The sequence below is a fragment of the Coloeus monedula genome, assembly GCF_965178545.1.
Source record: "Coloeus monedula genome assembly, chromosome: Z".
NCBI classification, from domain to species: domain Eukaryota; kingdom Metazoa; phylum Chordata; class Aves; order Passeriformes; family Corvidae; genus Coloeus; species Coloeus monedula.
Window position 1 is genome coordinate 63,648,712 of NC_138822.1, and position 22,357 is coordinate 63,671,068.

Sequence of the window (22,357 nt, forward strand, 5' to 3'; positions counted from 1 at the left end):
CTGTTGGCAGAATCCTTTACTGCAATGGATCTCAGTGCTGACAGCCCTGCATGCTACTGCTTCAGCCCAAATGCAGATGGGGGCTTGCTCTGCGGCTCACACTGTGGTCATATTTTAATTCAGAAACAAATGCTAGAACTTCCATGTCCCGACTTCAGTTACAGAAACCACCACTGCTATACAGCAGTGGCAGTCCCTACCGATTTGTAGTACTATTTGTAGAGAGTTACAGTTCTTCTCACACAGAAACATTTTAAATATGCTTAAATAGGAGAAACGAAAAAGTATTGGTTCAATCCCTAAAAAGCAGAGCAAGAAAATCACTAACACATATGAGACCTCTAGAAGCCATATGGGTGATGCTCCCAAAGGAATCTGTAGCTAGACCTCTCAGTTTGTGGACAATGTGAGAGAAAAAAAAATTCTCTCCAGACAACAGGCATACTAAAAAGCTCTCTTGGAGAAAAATACATGAAACTACAGCCTGCTATGCACTTACTCCACTCTCCCCCCTTACAAGTATAGAGAACACAGAGGCAAACATATAGGTTCAGTTTGTGTGAATACAAATGACCTACTTTTTTCTCTCAGCTAATCTATTTATCCTGGGTCTAAGTTCTGGGCAAGTAGCTCCACCATAAAAAGAGAGGCAAGCTGGTGTTTGTGGGTTTTCCCCTCAGGCCTCTGTTTCAACTGTCCTTCAAGCCCATATGAATCTAACACAGCAGAATATTTTTAAGAATATATGCCACAAATCTCCCAAAAAATATGAAAGATCTGTTTGCAAAAGCTGAAATTTTAAACAGAAATTTACAGTACCAGTCACAGTCTGTATTCTTACATATTTATGTCTTTTACTTTAATGTGGGATTGCTGCATACCTTCTAAACTAAAACTAGCACTTTTCATTATTCAAAGTAAGGAGTGTATTAGAACCCAAACAATTCAATGCACAGTACTGACCCACCCATCCTTACCTTTTGAACATTCATTCCTGTTCCCAAATTCTTTCCCTGCTGCAGCTGGTTTCAGACCCACCAGCATCTCAGGTTTACATGAGATGCAAAGCTCATCTGTCGGACAGCAGTAACACCCTTCCAATTACAGTTTGGGGGTTTGTGGTGTTTATTGCTTTTATACTCATGTACTAGCACAGGTAAGACAGTGCAGCAAACACATAAGAGTCTTCCAAGCATTCCTCTTCAAACCATTTGAAAGACCTTCAATTTTTAGAGTAAGGTCTCTCTAGGCCTGTTCTAGCCATGTCTCCTACATAATGTAAATGAGAAAGAGTATGAGTAGCAAGACAGGTTCATCAGTGCCTGTTCTGTGGAAAAAAAGGATAGCCAGTAATTCTGCTTCTTGAAGACATGTCTGACACACTAATTTACATAAACCTAAACATGTCAGGGCAGGGTAAAACTGCAAAATGTGGAACACTAGCAGAGTTGCGGACAGCAGTTGTGTTCATAATGCTGTTTTGGACAATTTCCAAGGTTATATGGTTTTCAGCTATGTCTAATTCGTGGATGGAGTGCTGTCAAGTACCCAGAGAAGCATGAAACACAACCACTGGAAGCTTCTTTGCTTTTCCCTGCCCTGTCCCCTACTACCCTGGACTGCAAAATCAGTGCCATCACTTTCAGCTGTTACATGACAACTGTCACTCAAAGCACACCCTGTTACAAAAACTAAGACACAAGTTTCTCCTTTGGTGAATTGCATAGTGACGGTGGTGACAGCACCGTTGGCTATGGTAAGTTCTGCATGGGCTAAGCACTAGGTTTGAACTGGGCAAGGGGTTCCTGGAGTCAGGAAAAACTGAGTAACAGCTGAGACACCTGTCAGGACTGCCAGGAAACAGCCAAGTCCCAGCAGTTTTTGCAAGCAAGGCTGCAGCGGAGAAAGGAATAACTAGGGGCAAGCAAACATGGGAGACTTAAATGGGTACAGTGAGAGACCGGGAGTGTGAGGAACAGGACATGCGGCATCAGAAGGACGTGGCAGAGGGGTCTGTGTGGCAGTTCATGAGGAACGGCACAGAGGAGGAGCCACTCCGTCCTACTGAGTGGTCAACATGCAACAACCTTTTTTTGGCAACAAAATTGGTGTCTACCCATTGCAACTGCTGGGCTGAGGATGAAACCCAGACAGAGAGGTCACCTCCTCAGGTAGATGTCTACACCCAAACAGACCTCCTGAAGTCTCAGAGAGCTATCCAAACCCTCAGCTGCAGGGAACTCCAGAATCTGGGAGCCCCACTAGAACACAAAGGTAAAGTGCCATGGTTGCAACTGTGCTAAGACAGAGAAGCTTCATTGCATAAAGTGCTCACTAGGCAGCATACCATCTGGGAATGCAAGCAGAAGATTGATTCCAGTATTAAGCTCTCACACAGGCAGGGTGATAACCCTGCCTTAAATCCTTGGGAGATGAAAGTAAGTTAGCATCCAACCCAAGCTGGTAGGCTCAGCTAATTCACAAGGCAAGGGAGAACATGTGGGAACCCAGAGTGCAGAGAATATTTCTCTGCCTGTTTTGAGGGGTTTCACCCCCCTGAACAACACAGCTTTTGACCTCTGTCCATGGAAAAAACTGCCTACTATTAGAAAAGAACTAGAAACTAAACTAGTGTAAATTAGGTGGCAGACTACTATGTAAGATTCTCACAGGTGAAATTTTAGAGGTTTTGGGTCTGTTAATGTAGTAAATAGATACAAGCAAAAAACATCAAAATGAAGGATTCTTGTTGTTCTCCAAACCTTCTTCTTCTTCTTCTTCTACTACTCCATATTCTGCAGTAAAAGTAGTTTGGGATGACTGGACAAAGAATTCCGCAGTTCCTGGCTGTGTTACTAAATAATTGGTAGAGAAGTAAAAATAATGTACGTTTTTAGTAACCATCGGTTGATTTACCTTTAAAAAGGCCGTTTAATCTTGATGATTTGGCTTTTCTCCGGTATGCTCTGCTTTGTGCTATGTCTGGATCACACTAGTGACTCTTTTTCTCTGGTAAGACTTAACTATCTAGAAGCAGTGAAGGCTGAGAGTCCCGTTTGTCTCTGGAACTCCTAGCAAGGACTTTAAAAACTCCCATCAGGAGAGATTTGATTACAGCACGATCAGTGTCAAGAACAGACTCTTGTCTCAGCTCAGAGCAGGAGAAAAAAATGTTTCCTATGCTACCAATGCACCCCTAAAAAATAGATATGATGTTCTGGAGCTAGAAGGAGAAGAATCTCTGATAGGTAGTCAAGATCCAGAAAAAGAGAATTCTACTAAATTCATACAGTCATCTTCAGGGTGACCTAATTACGGCCTTCCAGGACCTGAAGGCCCATACAAGAAAGGTGGAGAGGGACTTCTTCCAAGAGCATGTAGTGTTACAGGACATGGTGGGGATGGGACTAGGTTTAGACTTGATGCTAGGAAGAAAGTCTTTACTGTCAGGGTGGTGAAATCTTGCTGCCCAGAGAAGCTGTGGAAGTGTCCTTCCCTGGAAGTACTTAAAGCTGGGTTTGGATGGGGCTCTCAGCAACCTGTTTTAGTGAAAAATGTCCCTGCTCCTGCCAAGGGAGTTGAAATTAGATGATCTTTAAAGTCCCTTCCAACACAAATCATTCTATTCTATGATCCTATTCTTTGCTGTCTTTACATGTAAATCCACATCTACAAACCCCATAATTACTTTTACAATACCTTTTCTGCATTACAAAAATTTCTTTTGAGTCCAGGAAGACATTTTTAATAAACTTATTTCAAAATTTCAGATATATATACACCCAAATTTCACATTCAAAACCTATCTGCATTGAAATTTCATTCCATTCGCATCCTCTCATACACACAGATTATTTTATTGTGAACAGACAGATTCTTTTCAGTACCTTCAATAAGACAATGTATTTAAGAAAAAGTACAACTAACACTTGAAAAAAAACTTTAAATAGAAGGGCTGCCTACATTTAGGGTACATTTATAACCTCTATACAGGGATACGTTATCACAGAGCTACAGACTCAGAACTCTGCAGAAAATCAATTATCTTTCATTTCACTATCATGGATGATTTAAAAACCCTGCTCCTGTCTGCCCCTCTGTTAGTATAAATAGAGAAATAGCAAATTTACAGCAAGTTATTTTGTATTCAGGATCTTCCTCTCTTACTTCTTCCTGCAGAAAATAAAACTTGGATCTGTCTCCCTCTATCAACTAGAAACAATTCTCAATTCCTTGGAAAAGCCGTATTCCTAAATGTACCAGATGGGCAACAGAAGACTGGATAGTTTCTTGAATTTTCATTCTCCAACTCCCCAACTTCTGGCACACAGCATATTAAAGATAGTTTGCCAAATCAACAGATTATTTTAGAACACTGAAGAAAACATATTTGATCTCAATTTGTATCTGTTAACAAAATTCTTTAAAATTGCTGGAATAACTTTATAGGCAGATATGCCTGGAGGCAGGGGGGTGAGGGGAGGGGAATTTTCTTAGGTTTAGTTTGTCTATTTTTCATGAAGATTCTTTGCCATACAGACTAACAAACTGACATGAGTAAATTTGCTGTACCATCACTGTGAAAGAAAACGTACCTAAATATCTAAGAGACTATGAAGGTACTGTTATTTCCAAAGCCCCAGGTTACTTTTGGTCTTGCTAGTTATTTTCTCATCTTGCTGTTTAATGCTCTAAAGGCCTGAATAATATGGAACTTAAAAATTCAATCATTTTCTTTCACTACCTGCATGGAGGGAAAAGTAGATAATCTCACTGCTTCCCACTAGAGTAACTTCACAGACACAAGCAATTTCAAGTGCATTTCCCAGGCTTCCAGAAAAGCCTGATTTTCCTGGCAGTCAGCTCATCCTATGTTTCAGCCTTTCAAGCCACTTGATTCTAGTAACCTGTAAAGCTAACTCTTCTGTACATTTATATATGCCATCAGACACTGTACATAAATACTTTCCTCTTCTTCGAACAAGAGGCAAAAATATTTCCTTGACATTCTTCCACATTGCCCTAGATGCACGTTAAGGCTGGCATTCCAGAACCACAAGGAAATTATTGTTCCCTAAAGTTTAACCCTGAAAGACACTGATTTAGGGGTGAAAAGAGGTGTTGCGGGGTTTTTTGGTGGGTGGGGCTTTTTTCCCCCTGTAGAGCTGTCAATACATAAAAAAATTAGCCATACAGGATTAAAAATGTTTTAATTTCCTTTAGCCTCATAAATAAAACATTAATTAAAATTAATTTTTCTATACTGGCCTCACATTCTATATGCTGCATCTTCTCTAAGATGTAACCCACGAGGTTACAGGGTTGGGAGAAAAGGCATCTCTCAATGCTTTGTATAGTGCAGGATGGATGTAATTTCTGGTAGGTAATGCAGGAATGCAGTTTATTTATTGAACCATTTGTTCAAGTGTCATTTCATCTTTGTGACTAGGATAGCATTAGACTTCAGCTAAAAATTTCAGAATTGAAGTGTATCTGGAAAGAAGCAATGGAATACCTCTGATATTAAGGGTTCACAGTAGCCTTGGGAATCAGGTTAAAATGCCAGAAAAGGACAGTGGATGTCCTCACTACCAAAAAGCTACAGAATTTATTGATTACTACCAATAACAAAAGCAGAGTTAAGACTAACTCTAGCCTATGCTTGCTGCACATATAGCAGCAACTTGGTATTTTTAGGCTATACTTGTGCCACAACTGCTTCACCAGCCATGGATACATTCCAGACCATGCTCTTATACAAAGACTTCTGTATACCCCACAACACACAACCATTAAGGGCTGGTACTCTAACTCAGCACATGTCTCAAAACATACATAACTTTAAACAGTAAATAAACTGACAGGGAAGTAGTCAAATGAAGATTTGTAAATAAAAAAGCCACCCTGTCTGGCTCAAGGAGTCCCAATAAGAGAAGGTGCTGGACTGAGAGCATACAGGGAAACATGCATGTCTCCTGGCTTCCAGTATTTCGCTAAATTTTCCCTAGGCTTCTACTTTTGGTCACTGTTGGAGACAGGCCACTAGATTAGATGAATTCTTGTTCTGATAAAATGTTATTAAATATTCTTAAGTATCAGCATTTGCACATCTGCTGTGTCTCTGTTAGAGAGTTTTATATATCATGTGTACGAATCCAAAAACATTTAAGTCAGAAATTAAAAGCGCAAGATTTTTCACATGCTATTAAAGCACCATAAAGATTGCTTTCTTGGATTAACACTTTTCATGTAACGAATCTGCTACCTTGTTCCTGCAATTTTGATCTTTCATCTAAACATCAAATATTAAGCATACACATATATATATATGCAGGCAATTCAACTTGGAGAACTGGATGCTCTCCCATGCAACAGCTCTCACTCTGTGAGCCAGATTGCAATTCATTAGTAATTTGAAAAGATTTTAAATCTGAAACTTAGTTTTTCATTTTCTCATCAACTCTTTAGAAAATTACATACTTTGGTCAATACATTTGATTACATCTATACCAGAAACAGCTCAAATATTTTACGTGAAAGTCCTATCATATTTCATGTATACTGGTATTTGATAACTGAAGCCTAACCAAATACAACCTTTGTATGTAAAAATACAACCTTTAAAAAATAAATGCGTATTTGTTCTCAAGGCATCTGCACTGCATGATTTAGCCCAACCCATCTCAGAAGGAAACACTTAATGGTATATCAATACTTCAAGAAGAATAGAGGAACTATTACCACTCACTTGCCACAACCACAGGAATCCGAGAAACACACACTTATTTTAGAATTCAGCATCTGTCATCATTCTGCACTTCTGGGGACTAATACTTATATTTTTTTTATAAACTAAAGGAAAGCAATTCTTTCCACTGAAGTCCACTGCTTCTACACTCTATTCTTTTGATACATAACAGAAAAAGGAAGAATTGGAGATTTTTATACATTTTGCTACTCTTAGAAAACTAGTAAAATACCTCCTATTTACAGACACCCATCAGAACAATGAGGAAGTGAGCAGTAAATTCTTACAAAGAGTAAAACAGACACAAGGGAGGACAGTAGGCTTGCAGTTGCCAAGAGAAAAATTTTCCATGGTTGCAACAGCAGAGAGGAAAAGAGAAAGGGAAAGGCACTTATGCCAACAAACTAAGGTCTCAAATAATACCAAGTATATTACAGAATAAACAGCACTATTTCTTACTTCACCCAGCAGGAACAAACAGGAATTCTAATTTGTTTCTTTTAATTTTGCAGAGGTTTTAGAACTACTGGAAGATAGTATGGCCCCAGTAAACAAGCTTGTAACCTCAGAACTACTTTTTACGTTCAACGCTAGTCAGAGAAGCTATCCAAATGGAGAGAAGTCTGAGAACAGGCACATGATAATAGTTTAAATAAGCTCGTACCTCCTGCCATTTCTCTGAAGGGTGTTAAAAAAACCCCCAAGCTCTAGAAACAGAGAGTCATCGTTTACGGGGATATCATATGCCTCAGAGGAACAAGTGCTCTTTCAGCAGCTCTCTGTAGGCTTAGGTCAGGGCCATGCCACTTTAGACAGACAAGTAGCTCCCTGGCTTCAGTCGCCTATTTATGTACATGAGCTATGGAATTTCCCAACAGCAACACTCAGATCCCCTTTTGCTGCTTTTAAGTCTTCTGCACTGAGAACTCATGTTGCAAACAGTTGATACGTTCAACAGTTCAGTCCAGGACAAAAAGATGGTTCTTTCTCTGTTGTGTGTTACTGTGACAGTAGTTTGAAGGCCAGTGTTTTTTAAGAAAGACTATCAATCCACTTGTACCAGGAACAGATCCATGACAATGAGGCCAATTTATCACACTAAACACTGTGTTCATTAAGCAGAAATAACAGAATACCTACTGAAGTACAGATTGGGCTACAACAACCAACCAAGGAAATACCAACACCTCAACAACTGGAATGCTTTCTTCGTAAAGTAAAACTTACTTCTCTTTGTGGGGTCCTAATTAGCTAGCAGCCCAAATAAAACAATAAACTGAAGGACAAAATCTTTGGAATATTTATGTAATTCTTATTTTCAAGTATTATTTCAATGAGGTGTTCTCTTACTTAACTCCGAATTAGTAAGACAAAACTATTATATTCTCCTCAATTAGCATGATTTCCTCTCTCTCAAATAAGTCACACAACTAAGTTCAATGACAGTGTTATTTCAATTTCCTCACAGTTGCACATATCTGCCAGCTTGCCAAAGCAGCACCATGTATAAAACAAAAACCCCATGTATACAACACCTGGCTGACAACATTTCCTAACTTATAAAAGTCTGACTTACACAGAATGATAGATTTTTAACAAATCGGACAAGTGAACCAAGTCATGTCTATGGACACATAAATACATCTCCCCATGCAACAGAGGTTACCCTCCCCAGAGCAGGACAGAAAAGCTAAGTCCTACTATACTACAATTTTCCAACAGCTTATTAAAATAAACCAAAACCAATTTTCATATGAAACAAATTATAACAATAAAATCCAGCAAAACTTACAAAGTTCTTGTGGAAACTCTCTTCAGTATAGTGACAGATGACAAAAGTTATTAAAAGTAACTAATCTTATGTATTTTGAGACAATATAAAGTGCCAGACAGCATTGTCTACAAACCAATCAATGTGAGAGATACAAGTAAGTATCACAACCAGATCATAAAAGATCATCTTTCAGTGTAAGCAGGGATTTAGAGTAGTAACTTAAAAACTACTAGCTGTATAGCTTATAGAAATTACAGTTTCACTAGTGTCTTTGTACAGTCAATGGTGATTCACCTTTTAGTTACCTCAATACAATAAGCAAAATGACTTACCATTCTTGCTGACATCCAGTTCCCTGAGATTAATGAGATTTGCAATGGATGCTGGCAATGTGGTTAGATCATTGTCTGGCAAACTCAGCTTGTGTAGAGACTGACAGTTAAAAAGTTGCTATTGGAACAAAGAAAGAAATGAATGTGATTTTCTCTCAGTTTCCTCTATATAGCTTTTGTTTTTAATCCATTTAAACTTCTGACCTCATGGCCTGAACACCAGGTTATTTACAGTTTTCGATACAAAAAAATTTTAACCAGTTTCATTGAAAATTGACTCATATTACAATGCTTAAGAAAGCAAAAAACTGCAAATGGTCACAAGGCAGCAGCTATGCTGAATACTTCCTACAAATGCCTTCCAGTATCTCGGAAATTGTGACCTGTAGTTACACACTGACCTACAAACATTGCAAAATATTTTCTGTCATAGACATGCAATGTGACACCCCAGAGGTAAGTAGAGTTTATTCAAGAAAGAAAAGAAAAAATTGATAGACACTTTTTAAAAAGTCAAATAGTTCTGGACCACGGGATTTCAGTACATATTCATCTCCTCTAAAAGTGTAAATTTCATGTTATGTCTTCCAATGTTTTTTCCCTTTCATGCTTCCTACCTTAAGTACCCAAAAATCAAAAAAAGTTGAAAAAAAATTGAAAACTGGTGAAAAAAATTGAACTAGTGAAAAAACTGAAACTAGTCTGAGTTAGGAGTATAGAAAAGTGTTTAAACGCTTCTTTATACATGCACTACCATCTTTATCAAATACTAGCTCAGAGCCAGATCTCTTCCTAAATGCCTAGGGTACCTAGATATTCTTCCTCAAAAGGTTTACAAATTGACAAAGTAAGGCAAATAATCTTAATGTAATGGAAGAATAATCCTCAAATGATATGTAGGAAACTTACACATAATACAAAACAAGTATCTCTAAGAAAGCAGTTGAAAAGATTCATCTGAACAATTTATGATGAATATTCCTTTCATGACCATTTTTGAAAAGATCATTCATAAATACCTTAACTTAGTGATCATCTCTTTTGGAATTCTGAGAAAAGATCTTAAAAAACCAGGAAGTGTTCACTGACTAAAAAAAAATGTATCCCAATCACTATCATTAGCAATGGGCTCAGTTTGACCAAAATTTTTTGTGTCTCTCTCAATTACAAGGCCATTATTTGAACCAGAGACAACAAGCCCCATTCCTGTAAAATTTGCATATACCACCCCAGAACAAAAGCAGACATAAATTAGCAAGATGGACAGTTAAAAGAATGAGCTTTAACTTGTCTACTGCTGTTTTCAAATCTTCAGAAATGTGTGTGTTAGAACTCATTTATCATTAAGGCTTTTAAGAGTTACTAGTCACTTAGGATACTTTGATGAGCTCAGGCGTTTTGGACCCATTCCCTTACTTCAAGAATATATACCTCAAACTCTTTCCCTAGAAAGCAATAATCTAGACTCTTGGAATCATTAGAAATTTCTCTGATAACTCAGGTCAAAGCACATGTAGCAAAAGGAATTGCAAGATCCCTAAAGGAAAATGTAGGGGGAAGGGAGTTTTACATCATATTGACTATGCAGTTGTTCATTTGTTGTTCTTTTTTAGTGTTGACATATTCAAAATTACTAGTAGTAAGTGCAGGAAGTCACATAATTAAAGACTATTTTACTGCAGAATCTGATCTCTTCCAAATATCAGAGTGAGAGAGAAAGTAAAACTGTTATAGTTTGAGCTTTTCAGCTCAAATGCACAGTGCGGCACCTGGAGTAAACAGGGTACTTTCTCAGATGTGATTTAGCATATAAGATGGAGGAGGATGAAAGCATTTCAAATGCCCAGTCAGTTTTGAAGCTGAAACTACACACCAACATTTCATGTAAAGTCAATTCCTTCTCTACCACAACCTTTCCCTCCACCCCAGTTTGCTCATGCTCTGCCCTTGACCAGTCAGCTAAATTAAGGAGCTATACTGTAAGAACTGAGTTTTGAAATAAGCTGGAATTCTGAAAAGATTCAGGGCAATTAAAAAAAACCAAGAGCCACACACACTGATGGGTCATTTCAGTGATCAGGTTGACAAGCAGCCCCAAACCAGTTTTGCTGTGGCATACAAAGGCCAGATCAAAACACTACTGGGGCAAAGAGGAAAGGTGAGAGTGGGAATGTGTTAACAGGGTTTCAGAAAACTAGACAGGGCCTGATAAGTATCACAGCCTTTATATTTGAAATGGCTTAATTAAAAGTCTTTTCCAGAGTTGGAAGACTAAATAAAAGGGAAAAGGAATACACAGCTTGAAACTCTGGCTCCATATTGGCCAGGATCATTTCAAATATTACAGGCCTTCCCCTACAGTTCTTCTATGAAAGTTTAATTGCCAAAATTTTGGTCAAATGAATAAAAATCACTTTGACAATATCTTCACTACCCCTAATCGCCCTGCTCGTGTTCTTTACTGTATTTGAATTTATATGTGGGGGCGTTTTCTTTTGAAAATTGAAAGGGTAGCAAAATGTAATGACCAAAATTACTTAAAAGCTGGAAAAAATCTTTAGCTTCTCAGAAATATGCCTTTAAGTATGACTTATTCTAATACAGAAACACATTAACTTGAAGCAAGTGTAGGCTATTACATGTCCCTGCAGTTAAGAAAAAAACCCCAAAACCTAAAAAAGAACAAAACATAAATGTTCAAGCAATCTTTCTAATCATGCGGATAATTAAACCTTAGACTAGACCAAGGCAAGTGGTAGCCTGCCCACTTCTCAGTGCACAGAAATAGATTTATTAGTCAGTCTTTTCTGCTTTGTAACTCTCTTGGGCCAGATCTGTTGCTTGAGCAGTTTCATTCCAATCCATGCAACAAAATAGTCATGCTGGAATGCATAAACTTCCAGTCTACCAAGGCTGCTTCAAGGCAAACTATGGCGCAAAAGCTGAAGCTAGACACTAACAGTTTCTACAGAGCTGGTGAAGTAAAGACGTAATAAGTGTATCTAAAAGGAAAACCATCCAACATACCTTTGGAAGCTCTTCAATCTGATTAGCATCTAAATACAGTTCTTCCAAGGTCTTTTCAAAAGTAAAAATCTCCTTAGGCACCTGTTCCAGGCTGCAGTGAGAATAATCGAGTGAAGTCACAGTTTCCTCCTCTCCACGCAGACAGCGGCATGGCACCAGCCGCAAAAACAAATTCCGCTTTGTTGTCATTTTCAGGCACTGTAAAATGGAAATCAGTCAATTTAAAAACCAAAACCTCAGAAATATGTGTGCAGTTTCTCAAACTTACACCAGCTGCTAAATACCGAAAAGAAGTAGCACATATATGTACTTGCACATATATTTGTACACACATGAGACACTGTGAGGAGCATGTACTTACTTTCTTTTAAATACAACAGAGCTCTGATGACATTAAATGGGGTTAACATACCTACAGATACCAGAAGATAAAGCCAAAGTTTAGCATATGACTTGTCACCAGCTAACACACCCCTACACTGCAGAGAATCAGAGAACTTTGAAACAGCATTTCTGAACTGTCAGTTGTGTCTTTACAACATAGCTTATCCCACGTTTACAAAGGTTAATGGGATATTTTTGTTTAGCACAATAAAATCCACCCTCTACAGAGAATTAAAATGTAGCTATACAGAATCTAATCAGGTATTTTTTTGTACATGTAAATTCACATATCCTAATTCCAAATCCCTCATTTAATGTCAGAATACAACAAAGAAAAAACAACAACTGTTCTATCTGCAGTTTAAAAGGAAAGGTTTCCAAGAGCAGAGATAACAAAGTGACCTCTTTTGCAACTTCATTCCCTTTTGAAAACTTCAACACATCTTGCTGTGCACACTGGAACAAGGAAACCTCACCTTGCTATGGGAATGTATATTTCTTCCTTTAAGCTCATTGTTACAATAGGTCCTTCTATTCTCTATGACTTCTACAATATTCCTATTCAGCCTGAGAAGACAAACCTAAAAGGTGCTGACTAGCTAATTACTGACAGCATACACTAGCCATGTTCTTGCCTCTTTTCTCCTCAGCAACAAGTTTAGGTCTCCTTCTCTAATTAGCAATGGATTTTCACAAAATCTTCAGAATTCCACCTCAGGTTTCAAGTTTGTCTGAAATTAGATGACAGACTCAATTTTTCAAGAAGGACCAACATATGCAGACCAACAACACGATCATGTCAGCTCCATTTCCTCAGGAAATTGGCCTAAAAATACATACTTCTCCAAAGCAGCACTGAGTGTTTATTTTCTCAATCAAACTGCCAACACTCCAAATGAAAATATGCCTTTTTTACCTCCTTTTTTTTTAACTGCTGAAATTATATTTCAACTTCTGGACTGGTGACAGGAAACTTTCTCCTCCAAGTGCCAAAAAAATCTTTCAGACACATTTAGCAGACTGCACTTCAACTTTCAGACAGTATGTTAATAATACAGAGAGAACATAAAATACCATGCCCACGGCATTAAAGTCACAAGCTGCAAGACCCCTTTTCTCACTAAGACACAAAAACAAGTAATGTGCTTGGATTTTCCTCTATGTGCAGCTTAGCTTGCCAAATACTTCACAGTATGTATAATTCATGTGGCAACAGATCAAGGGACTGCTATACTTTAGTGTTTTCATTAACCAGAAGTAGAATTTATCACTCAGACCGTGAACAGTCAGAGTCTACATCCATCCAATAAAAAAATGGAAGATAACTCTTCATTAGAATAGTGGCAAGTCAAAACCTCATTTTTAAACAATGCTTCCACGTTGCTAGAATTTGATTACAATGTTCATTATCAAAACACAGTATTTCCCATAAAACTCCAGCCATATTATTTAAATAAAAAGTGATCCAAAAATTAGAAAAACATTTAACTGTATTGCAATGCAAAGAGTTTGGAGACTGCAAATTTCACACTGGGGATGTCCAGAAAATGGGTAAGTCAGCAAAACAGATAGCATAATCTCCTGCTGCCTCTTCCACAGGAACAGGCTCAAGAATGACATACTCCAGCCACCCACAGACAGATGCCAAAGATGCTATGGAAGCTGAAGTGCTCACTGGGTCCAAGTTACCCACGCCTTCTCCAAGCTGCTGATACTGCATGCGAAAACACAAGTTGAATTCCCTGGCCAACATCTAAAACCAAAAAGCCTTTGACAAAAAAGAAATTTTGTCTCTTTTCACTAGCAGTTTAGGGAATGGCAAAGCTGTGGAAAAACATGACACTTTTGAAAGAAGTGTCAACAGCAGTCTCTTTAAACAGGAGTATCAACAGAAGAACATGTGTCATGGAAACAAGCACTGGAAGCAGAGATTGTACATGTGAATTGATTACCAGAAGTCTGGCAGCGAAAGGCATGCCCATTTCCCACCAGCTGCAGCCGTCAATAAGTCCACTCTGTCCAATCATTTCAACTTCTGAGAATTGTATTTTGAAAGCAGAATATTAAAAAGCTTACTACAGCTTCATATAAATAACAAAAAAAGATACTACTTGTCATTCAAATCACCCAAAAAGCACATTCGTTACGTTGTTCACCCCCTCTTCTTCAGCAGCTGTTCTCTTCACATGGGTCCTACTTGTCCATGTCTCTACAGTTTCTGAAGCAACAAAACTTAAAAGGCCTAACAAAGCAAAACCCACACATACCTAGTTTTCCTAGCTTATTCCTTTATTTTGTAAGAGAGATCTTGAGCTTTTAGAAGGTGTGGGGGAAGAAGGATCTGGTAAAAGATCACATGCATCAACAGCACTGTAAACGGATTAGTAAACAAATGCCTGTACAGTATCACAGTGCTGGGTCATATCTCCTTCAGTTACCATGTCCCTTGAAGTACCTGAACTCACAGCTCCCATTTTAAGCCAAAATAGTCAAGACTTATATTTAAGTATCAAATAAACAACCATCCCTCCAAAGCACTGGTTTGACCAACCTGGGTATATACCTAATTGTAACTCTTCAAAACCCAGAATGAACCTAAAAACCTGCATTTAAGTGAAGGCAGGAAGCTGCAATGTGATTTAATTCAAAATTGTTTTATGTTTGTTCAAATTTTACTTCTACGCATACAGGAAGAACTGTTTAACGCTCATGTTCTACTACAGAGATGGCTGCCAATACTAGGAAATGGGTGTGTCAGGATAGTGGCAGGAAATATTCCCCACCACCATTCCCCTACAATATACATTTTATAAACCAACAGTCAGACGTACACACCACTTCTTATCTCTGTCTACCCATCTTGTGGTCAGTTGCCCAAGCAGAAAAATTGTAATGGATGTATCAGGAATCAGAGAATCCACTGTTAGAACAATCTGAGACAGGAAAACATGATTTCACATACAACATGTGCTTTTCTTATATTGCTCCAAATAGGAGCATGTTTAGTTTGAGTGAATACACAGAATGTGGAAAGGAACACAAAGGACAGCAATTTTTTCCTGCCCATAGAACAGGCAAGTCTAGCAGGCAGAAAAATCTTCATTTCTTAATATACCACAACATCAGGCCACCTCAAGTACCAAATCCAACAACATAAAATTGCTTTGCAGACCTACAACGTTGTGATGGCTTATTTTTCTCCACCACTTAACAACTCCAATTCTTTATGGGGCAGATATAATAAAGAACTCAAAGGAAAAAAAAGAAAAAACCTGAAACACAAATAAAACTCTCTTGTTCCCTAAACCATTAGAGCCTTGACACAAGTTCACCTGAGGTTCAGTGTTCACAGCCAATAGGAAAATTATGACCTTTATATAGTTCTTGAGTTGTTTTGGGTTTTTTTCACTTCTTGAAGGAATAGGAAGGGAAAAAACATCACTGTGCATGGGCTGCAGGTGGATATCTGCTCCACCTTGGACAATGGTCTGCAGCACCTTCTTTCCCTCCTTCACTGGCCCTGGTGTCTGCAGGGTTGTCCCACATAGTCTCACTTTTCTCACCTGGCTGTTATACAGTTGTTTTTAATGCTTCCTTGAATATGTTATCACAGAGGTGCTACCAAGATTACTGACTGACTCAGTAGTCAGTCCATTTTGGAAACAGCTGGAATTAGCTCCATCCAGCATGGGGGCAGCTTCAGGCAGCTTCTGCATGTGGTGAAGTCACACCTGCAGACCCCCTGCAGAATCCCAGAAGATAAGAGGCTAATGTGTTTGTCTCAAACACCAACAGCAGGATAGCTGTGGCATCAACCAAGGACTGCAGGTAACAACAGCCAAAAACTGTTGGCAGTAACACGCTGTGAGAAACAGCAAGATATGACTGGACAAGGGGCCATAAGCAGGTAGGACAGCACTTTTCTGGGACAAATGTCCTTATTCTAGCTCTTGGAGATAAGCACAACTCAGCACAGCACAAACACAGGAATGAGGTGGAGAAGCAGGTACGGACAGCGGGGGGGCGGGAAGGAACAAGACCACCAAAGCCCTCTGACCCATTTCCACAAAGACCTAGAATAACAGACTGTGCATGATGACTAATTTGCATAGAAAATCCAAAATTTTTCTCCAGGACAGGGAACACTTATCTGTTAAAAAGGCACCCAAAAACAAGCCCAGGTGCATGGGTGCCCCCGGACCCTGGACATCCCACTGGCTGGATCAATGCAGGAGCCAGTACTGGTAATATCTCTTTCTCCCTTCCTCTCTCTCCACCTTTGTGTCTCTCTCTGTCTCCCTTTATCCAAAACCCACTGCTGTGTACTCACGTTAGGAGGTGTAGGACTAACATACTGACTTCCGTATCACGTTTAATTAACTAACAATATTTTATAAGCTTCTGTGGACTCTCTAATTTTAGTTATTCCTTTTGAAAAGCATCTACAAATCTTGGCATCTCCCTTCCCCCTTACAGTGTTACAGCGGGGATTACTGTAACAAGCATATTTCAAACCAGGAGTCCCACGGAAATGAAGTATATATGGACAGATTGATGGTAGATGTTTCAGAGATGTTTATTTCTCCAGCCGCATGGCCGAGGCCCTCCTCAGGAACTCCCTCAGTCACGGACCCGAGGGTCCTTGGCCACACCAGGGAACACAAACCAACCCATGGGAAATGAAACTGACCAGGGGCAGGGAAACCCCGTGTCTGTCCCCTCAGGGCCCCTTTCCCAGGGCTCCATGGCAGGCGGGGAGACCCCAACATCTCACCCGTTTTATTTTAATAAAAGGAGAATGAAAACAACTGGACAAACATAACAAGAACAGTTTCAAGACAAAACAAGCCACCCTCCTGAGTCTTTAAATGTCCAAACGGATTCTGTGGAACATCTTAGGGCTGACAGAAAGAAGACAGAACTCTCCGGGCATGCTTTGTGGGGAAACTGAGGCAGGAGAGGGTTTAATTTCTTCCCTCCCCCTTTTAATTCCCCCTTCGGCATCGGAGAGGAATTGTAAGGAAATGGAATTGTATAGGGAAGCCATGGGGTGAAAAACGGATTAGGAATAAACTGGGGATAGGGTAAACTTAGGAAGGGGTTCATATTGGGTATAGGGTAAAAGGGGGAAGTAGGCTGTGGGTAGGGAAGTTGCTGGGATGGATATTGTTTATAATTTTGTGCATAATGGCTGCCTTTGACGGGAATACCTCCAGGCCCAGTAACATTCGCTGCTTGTAAACCCTTCTTTCCTTGCACTATATCAAATTGTACAACCTCCTCATCTCCTACACTTTGCAGATAATTTTTAGGGTTATTCCTTTTAATGGCCGTTCTATGGATGAATAAATCTTCCCCTGTATCATCTCGTGTTATAAATCCATTGTTGTTTTTCACATTGTACCATTTCACAGTTCCTGTGATTTTCATTGCTGTAACTTCTCTTATCACGTGTTTGCGTGTTCATCGTGGCTGCTGATCCCCCATGGCCGCCGCCTCGCCGACTCCGACGTCTCGGCCGGGCCCCCGCGTTGCGGCTGCTCCGCGCTCTCCGAGCGGCGCTGCTCCGGCGTGTCTGGGCTCCGCGCGGCCCCGCGTTGCCATCGCCGCTGGCTCCGTGCCCTGTGAGCGGTTCCGCTCCGCAAACTCCACGCTGCTTTGGGTGCAGCCCCGTTCCGGCTCGGCGCTGCGCGGCTTCTCGTGTCGCTGTGGAAACCACCGCTTCTCTCCCCACAGGGCTCTCCGAGCCAGTCTCTCAGAGCGGGCTGCCACGCCGATGCCCGGTTCCTGGCTGCTCGTGGCCCACGGCACCCGCGGCGCCTGTGGCATCGCTCCCTCACTCGCGGTCGCGTGGCCGGGGACCCCGAGACAGGGATGGGGTCCGCGATAAGGAGCGCGCTCCCGAGGGGGCCGGGCGCATCCAGCACAGGCACCTCCGCCGGCACGGCTGCAGTCATGTGCTCCCAGGATGGCGGCCGTGTGGCCTCGGCCACGGGATTAGTATGATCCTCTGCTTTAGGGGTAATGGGACCATAGAAATGCTCCTCAAGAGCTTCCCTGATTATAAGGTATGCACGGAAAGCTTCTCTTTGATCCCTTACTTTATCCCAGATCTCGTCCCAGAAACACCCCTCACAAGATACAGCAGGTTCGATATCAAGAAGTAAGTCTCGAGAAATACAGGAGAACCTTTTGAAAAGCCAGATGAAAAAGTGTTCTAGATCTCCCGGTTGCATTACTTTTTTGTTTTGTTGTTCAAGGATTCCTTTAACTTCTAGGTACATTTTTTTCTGTGGCTCAGAGAGCCCCATTTCCCACGATTCTTCCATAGTCCAGAGAGAATATCCAAACCAAGATGAGAAGAGAGAGGTCGAGAGTGGTTATTTTACTCATGAATCTTCCTCAGGGATCGGTATCTTGCCCGCATTCCTCCACCAGTTTGTTACAGCAGGGATTACTGTAACACACATATATCAAACCAGGAGTCCCGTGGAAACGAAGTATATATGGACAGATTCGTGGTAGATATTTCAGAGATATTTATTTCTCCAGCCGCATGGCTGGGGCTGTCCTCAGGAACTCCCTCAGTCACGGGACCTGAGGGTCCTTGGCCACACCAGGGAACACAAAGCAACCAATCAGGAAATGAGGCTGAGCAGGGGCAGGGAAACCCCGTGTCTCCCCCCCAGGGCCCCTTTCCCAGGGCTCCATGGCAGGGGGGGAGACCCCAACAGGACACCATACCCCAACTACTAAATCCTTGCCACTTACACCCAGTACAAACCATGAACAGTAAAACTGAATAGCATAAAATCAGTCAAGCAGAAAAGAAAAGCACTGGTTTGAAGACCAGTGTTTCAAAGAAAACAAGAGTAGCAACAAGCCTGGATTGCTAAACTCTAATCTAGAAGAGACTAGCAACATTCAGTGAACCATCACTCTTCCCTTGAACTCTCATGATTCCCTGCTTACTCCCATCATCCAAGTATCTGGCACTCCAACAGCATGTGTAAACCTGCCAGCACCCCATCAGCCATTTTCATTTCAACCTCAAGTAGATCTTAGGATCACAGTAATTTTGTCCCCAGTCTACATTAATTTACTTTGAGAGCAGTAGTTTCACTGTATCATTAGTCCCTTAGATTTCCTGTCTGATGATAACAGGATAGGATCACTCATGCTCGAGAAAGCACTGCTTCCCCCTTCCAGGCCTCTTAAAAGGATGTTACTGCAGCAGCAGTTGAAAATGAAACCAGCTATCAAATATTTATACAGAAAGGCAAGATGAACTAGGCACACAAAATACACAGTGAAATACTTTTTAGTTCACCCCACTACCTACAAACTAGTGCAGAATTATGGAGCTGAGCACATGTAAACACAGGAAAGGGCAAGATTGTGTTGGGGAGCATGTAACCTAACATGCTGCCAGACAAATACAAAAAGGCTTAATTGGCCAACTGACAGAAGTTCCAACATACTCATGTTGAAACAAAGAATTACGAAAAAACCTGTAAGGGTTTTTCTCTCCCTAAAGCAGCAACAAGCACCACAGAAGACACCAAAACACAGGCTTTTTGGTTTCTCGATGGGAGATACTGTATTGTGAAAAGTAACACCACAATTTACGTGAACGTCTTCCAGTTAAAAACAGCACTAACCCTCATGAACTTGGGAAAACGATAAACAACATAGTACTTCTAGAAGGAACACAAAACACCCTAGTTTTTACAGTAAACGAAGTACAGAATTATTCACTCTTTAAACTCAAAGTACCTGGCATCTCTTAGTCATCAGCAAATCACGGGGGAAAACAAAAGTGTGTACGGGGTGGCACTAAGGGTTGGTACAGACTTCCCCTAAAATAAATCCAGTCCTCTTGGGCAGGAAAGGTAAACTCTTAAAATAACAAACTGCAACCGTTTCGCAAACCCTAGTTTGAAAGTGTGCTTCTTTCCAATCTTTTTTCTTGTCATCTTTTGGAAAGGAAAAGATGGCTCAAACCTGATGGCCACTGACAAGGACCTGGAATATGCAAAGACAGCCTGCACTGAGGAGAAATTGTCCCTTTTTAACTATCACTGACATTGTCTGGTTGAGATGGTGAAGCCTCATTTGGTGACAATGCCAACTTAATGTATTTTCACTCCCTTCTTCCTTCCTTCTCATCCAAGCTATTTCTTTGTGTCTCTTCCAGAAAAAGAAAATCCCCAAACTGGACTGGTTATGTCACACATTTCACTGAATGAGACTGGCAAACATGTCAGTACAAATGAACCAAAGTACTGGACTCTGGAGAATGAACAAGTGGTTGGAAATAAAATGAACACAATTTTAATATGAAGCTATAGTCTGAGGCCCCTTGGTTCTGGCATAAAAACAATGCTAAACTGCATCCATGGCTGCATGTCCTCATGCAGGTAAGGAACACCAAAAAACACGCTGTGCTTGCTCACAGACAGCATTCAGAGGAAAAGAAATAAAAGGCGTTAGTCTTGAAACAACAACAGTGAATGGTAATAACAAGAGGAAGAACGTACTAGTAAATACAGCAAATTGTTAAATGAAAAATATTAAGGATGTTCGCTAAAGTTTTCTGAGAAAACTAAGGGTACAGAGAGTGCAGAAATCAGGGGTTTTTTACTGATCCAGAATATCAGAATATAACCAAACCCAGCCATTTTCTACTCCTAACTTGCGAAAGTATCAAGTTCAAAGTTCCTCTTAGTTAACTACTTCGCAAGTTCTCAGTGCCTCTATATATTAAACCAACTGAAAAAAAAAACCCCAAACCATCCACCCATCTCCAAGAGCCAAGGCAGCAAGATAATGTCAGTTAACTCCCAGAAAAGCAATGTCAGGTATGAATTCTGGAGACGTTTACTTAAATTATCTCTTTCTTGCATTCTATAAATAAATTCTAACCAGATTACAATTTACTATTTCTGTTTTGTTTTGCTTTAAAATAATCAAAAATCCTTTACACAAGTAGAATGTAAGCCATCGTATAAAACCTCTTTACTTGTTGCAGTTGCAGTGGTGTTACCTGTATTAATAACATTTTCTTGGTTCAACAACAGCATTTTCCTGTTCTACTGGAACTAAACAATCTCTAACTAGGTATGTGTTGCAACAGATATAAACCGCAGGAGTTAATTTTGACAAGTAAAACCCACCCTAAGCAAAAGATAAATAAAAAGAACTCTCCAGAATAATTCTTTCTATTTATTTTCTGCAGCAAAGCAGTCAGCAGTACTTGGCCTTATCATGGCAAAAGCTTAACAATGACAAAACCAGAATGACTCTGTCAAAACGGAACAGAAGTATTAAAAAATCTCTGGCAAATAACCTACATAATAAAATATTCTATTTCAAGTGCAGCCTTTAATTGAAATGCAGTAATACTCAATACCCTTATAAGCCTAGACTAAGACTTCAGTAAGTCAGAGGTATATGGGAGTATGTATCTGTAATTCAGTCACCTCAGTATTTTTTGGAGAGACAATATGACCCAGCACACAGTCCAAGAAGTTCCTGCCGATCATTGAAGGTAACTTTTTGATGTAAGTGGTAGAAGAACTAACAAGGAAAGATGTGTTGTTGGACCTTGTACAAACAAACTAGGAAGGACTGAGAACGTGAAGGCTGGAGGCAGCCTTGGTTGTAGCAACCAGAAGCCGGTGGAACTCAAGATGATCCTGTGTAGAGGAAGCAAAGCAGCAAGCAGGACTAAAACCCTACCCTTCAAGTGAGCTAACTTTAACCTCTTCAAAGACCTGCGTAGAGGAATCTCAAGGGTTAGGGCTCTAGAAGAGAAGGGGGTCCAAGAAATCTGGTCAATATTCAAGCATCATTTCCTCCAAGTTCAAGACCACTGCATTTCCATGAACCAGAAAGTAAGCAAAGGCGGCAGGAAACCTTTATGGATGAGCAGGGAGTTTCTAAAAAATCTCAAACAGAAGAAAGAAATTTATGGAATGTGGAAAAAAGGGACAGGCCACATGGGAATATGACAGGAGCATTGTCACAGAATGCAGGGATGTGACAAGGAAGGCCAAGACCCACTTCAAGTTGAGTCTGTAATGGAATAGC

At 40.2% G+C, this 22,357-nt stretch overlaps 1 protein-coding gene across 5 annotated transcripts in view; it reads right to left on the minus strand.

The window, feature by feature from the left end:
- ERBIN (erbb2 interacting protein) overlaps positions 1-22,357 on the minus strand; it is a 119,378-nt gene that overhangs the window by 52,036 nt on the left and 44,985 nt on the right. For all 5 annotated transcript variants that reach the window (XM_082301463.1, XM_082301460.1, XM_082301462.1 and 2 more), the window contains 2 exons: positions 11,882-12,079; positions 8,855-8,972 (listed from right to left, as the gene is read on the minus strand). In XM_082301463.1, the coding sequence (XP_082157589.1) occupies positions 8,855-8,972; positions 11,882-12,070 (307 nt within the window). In that variant the 5' untranslated portion in view covers positions 12,071-12,079. The remainder of the gene's footprint in view (positions 1-8,854; positions 8,973-11,881; positions 12,080-22,357) is intronic.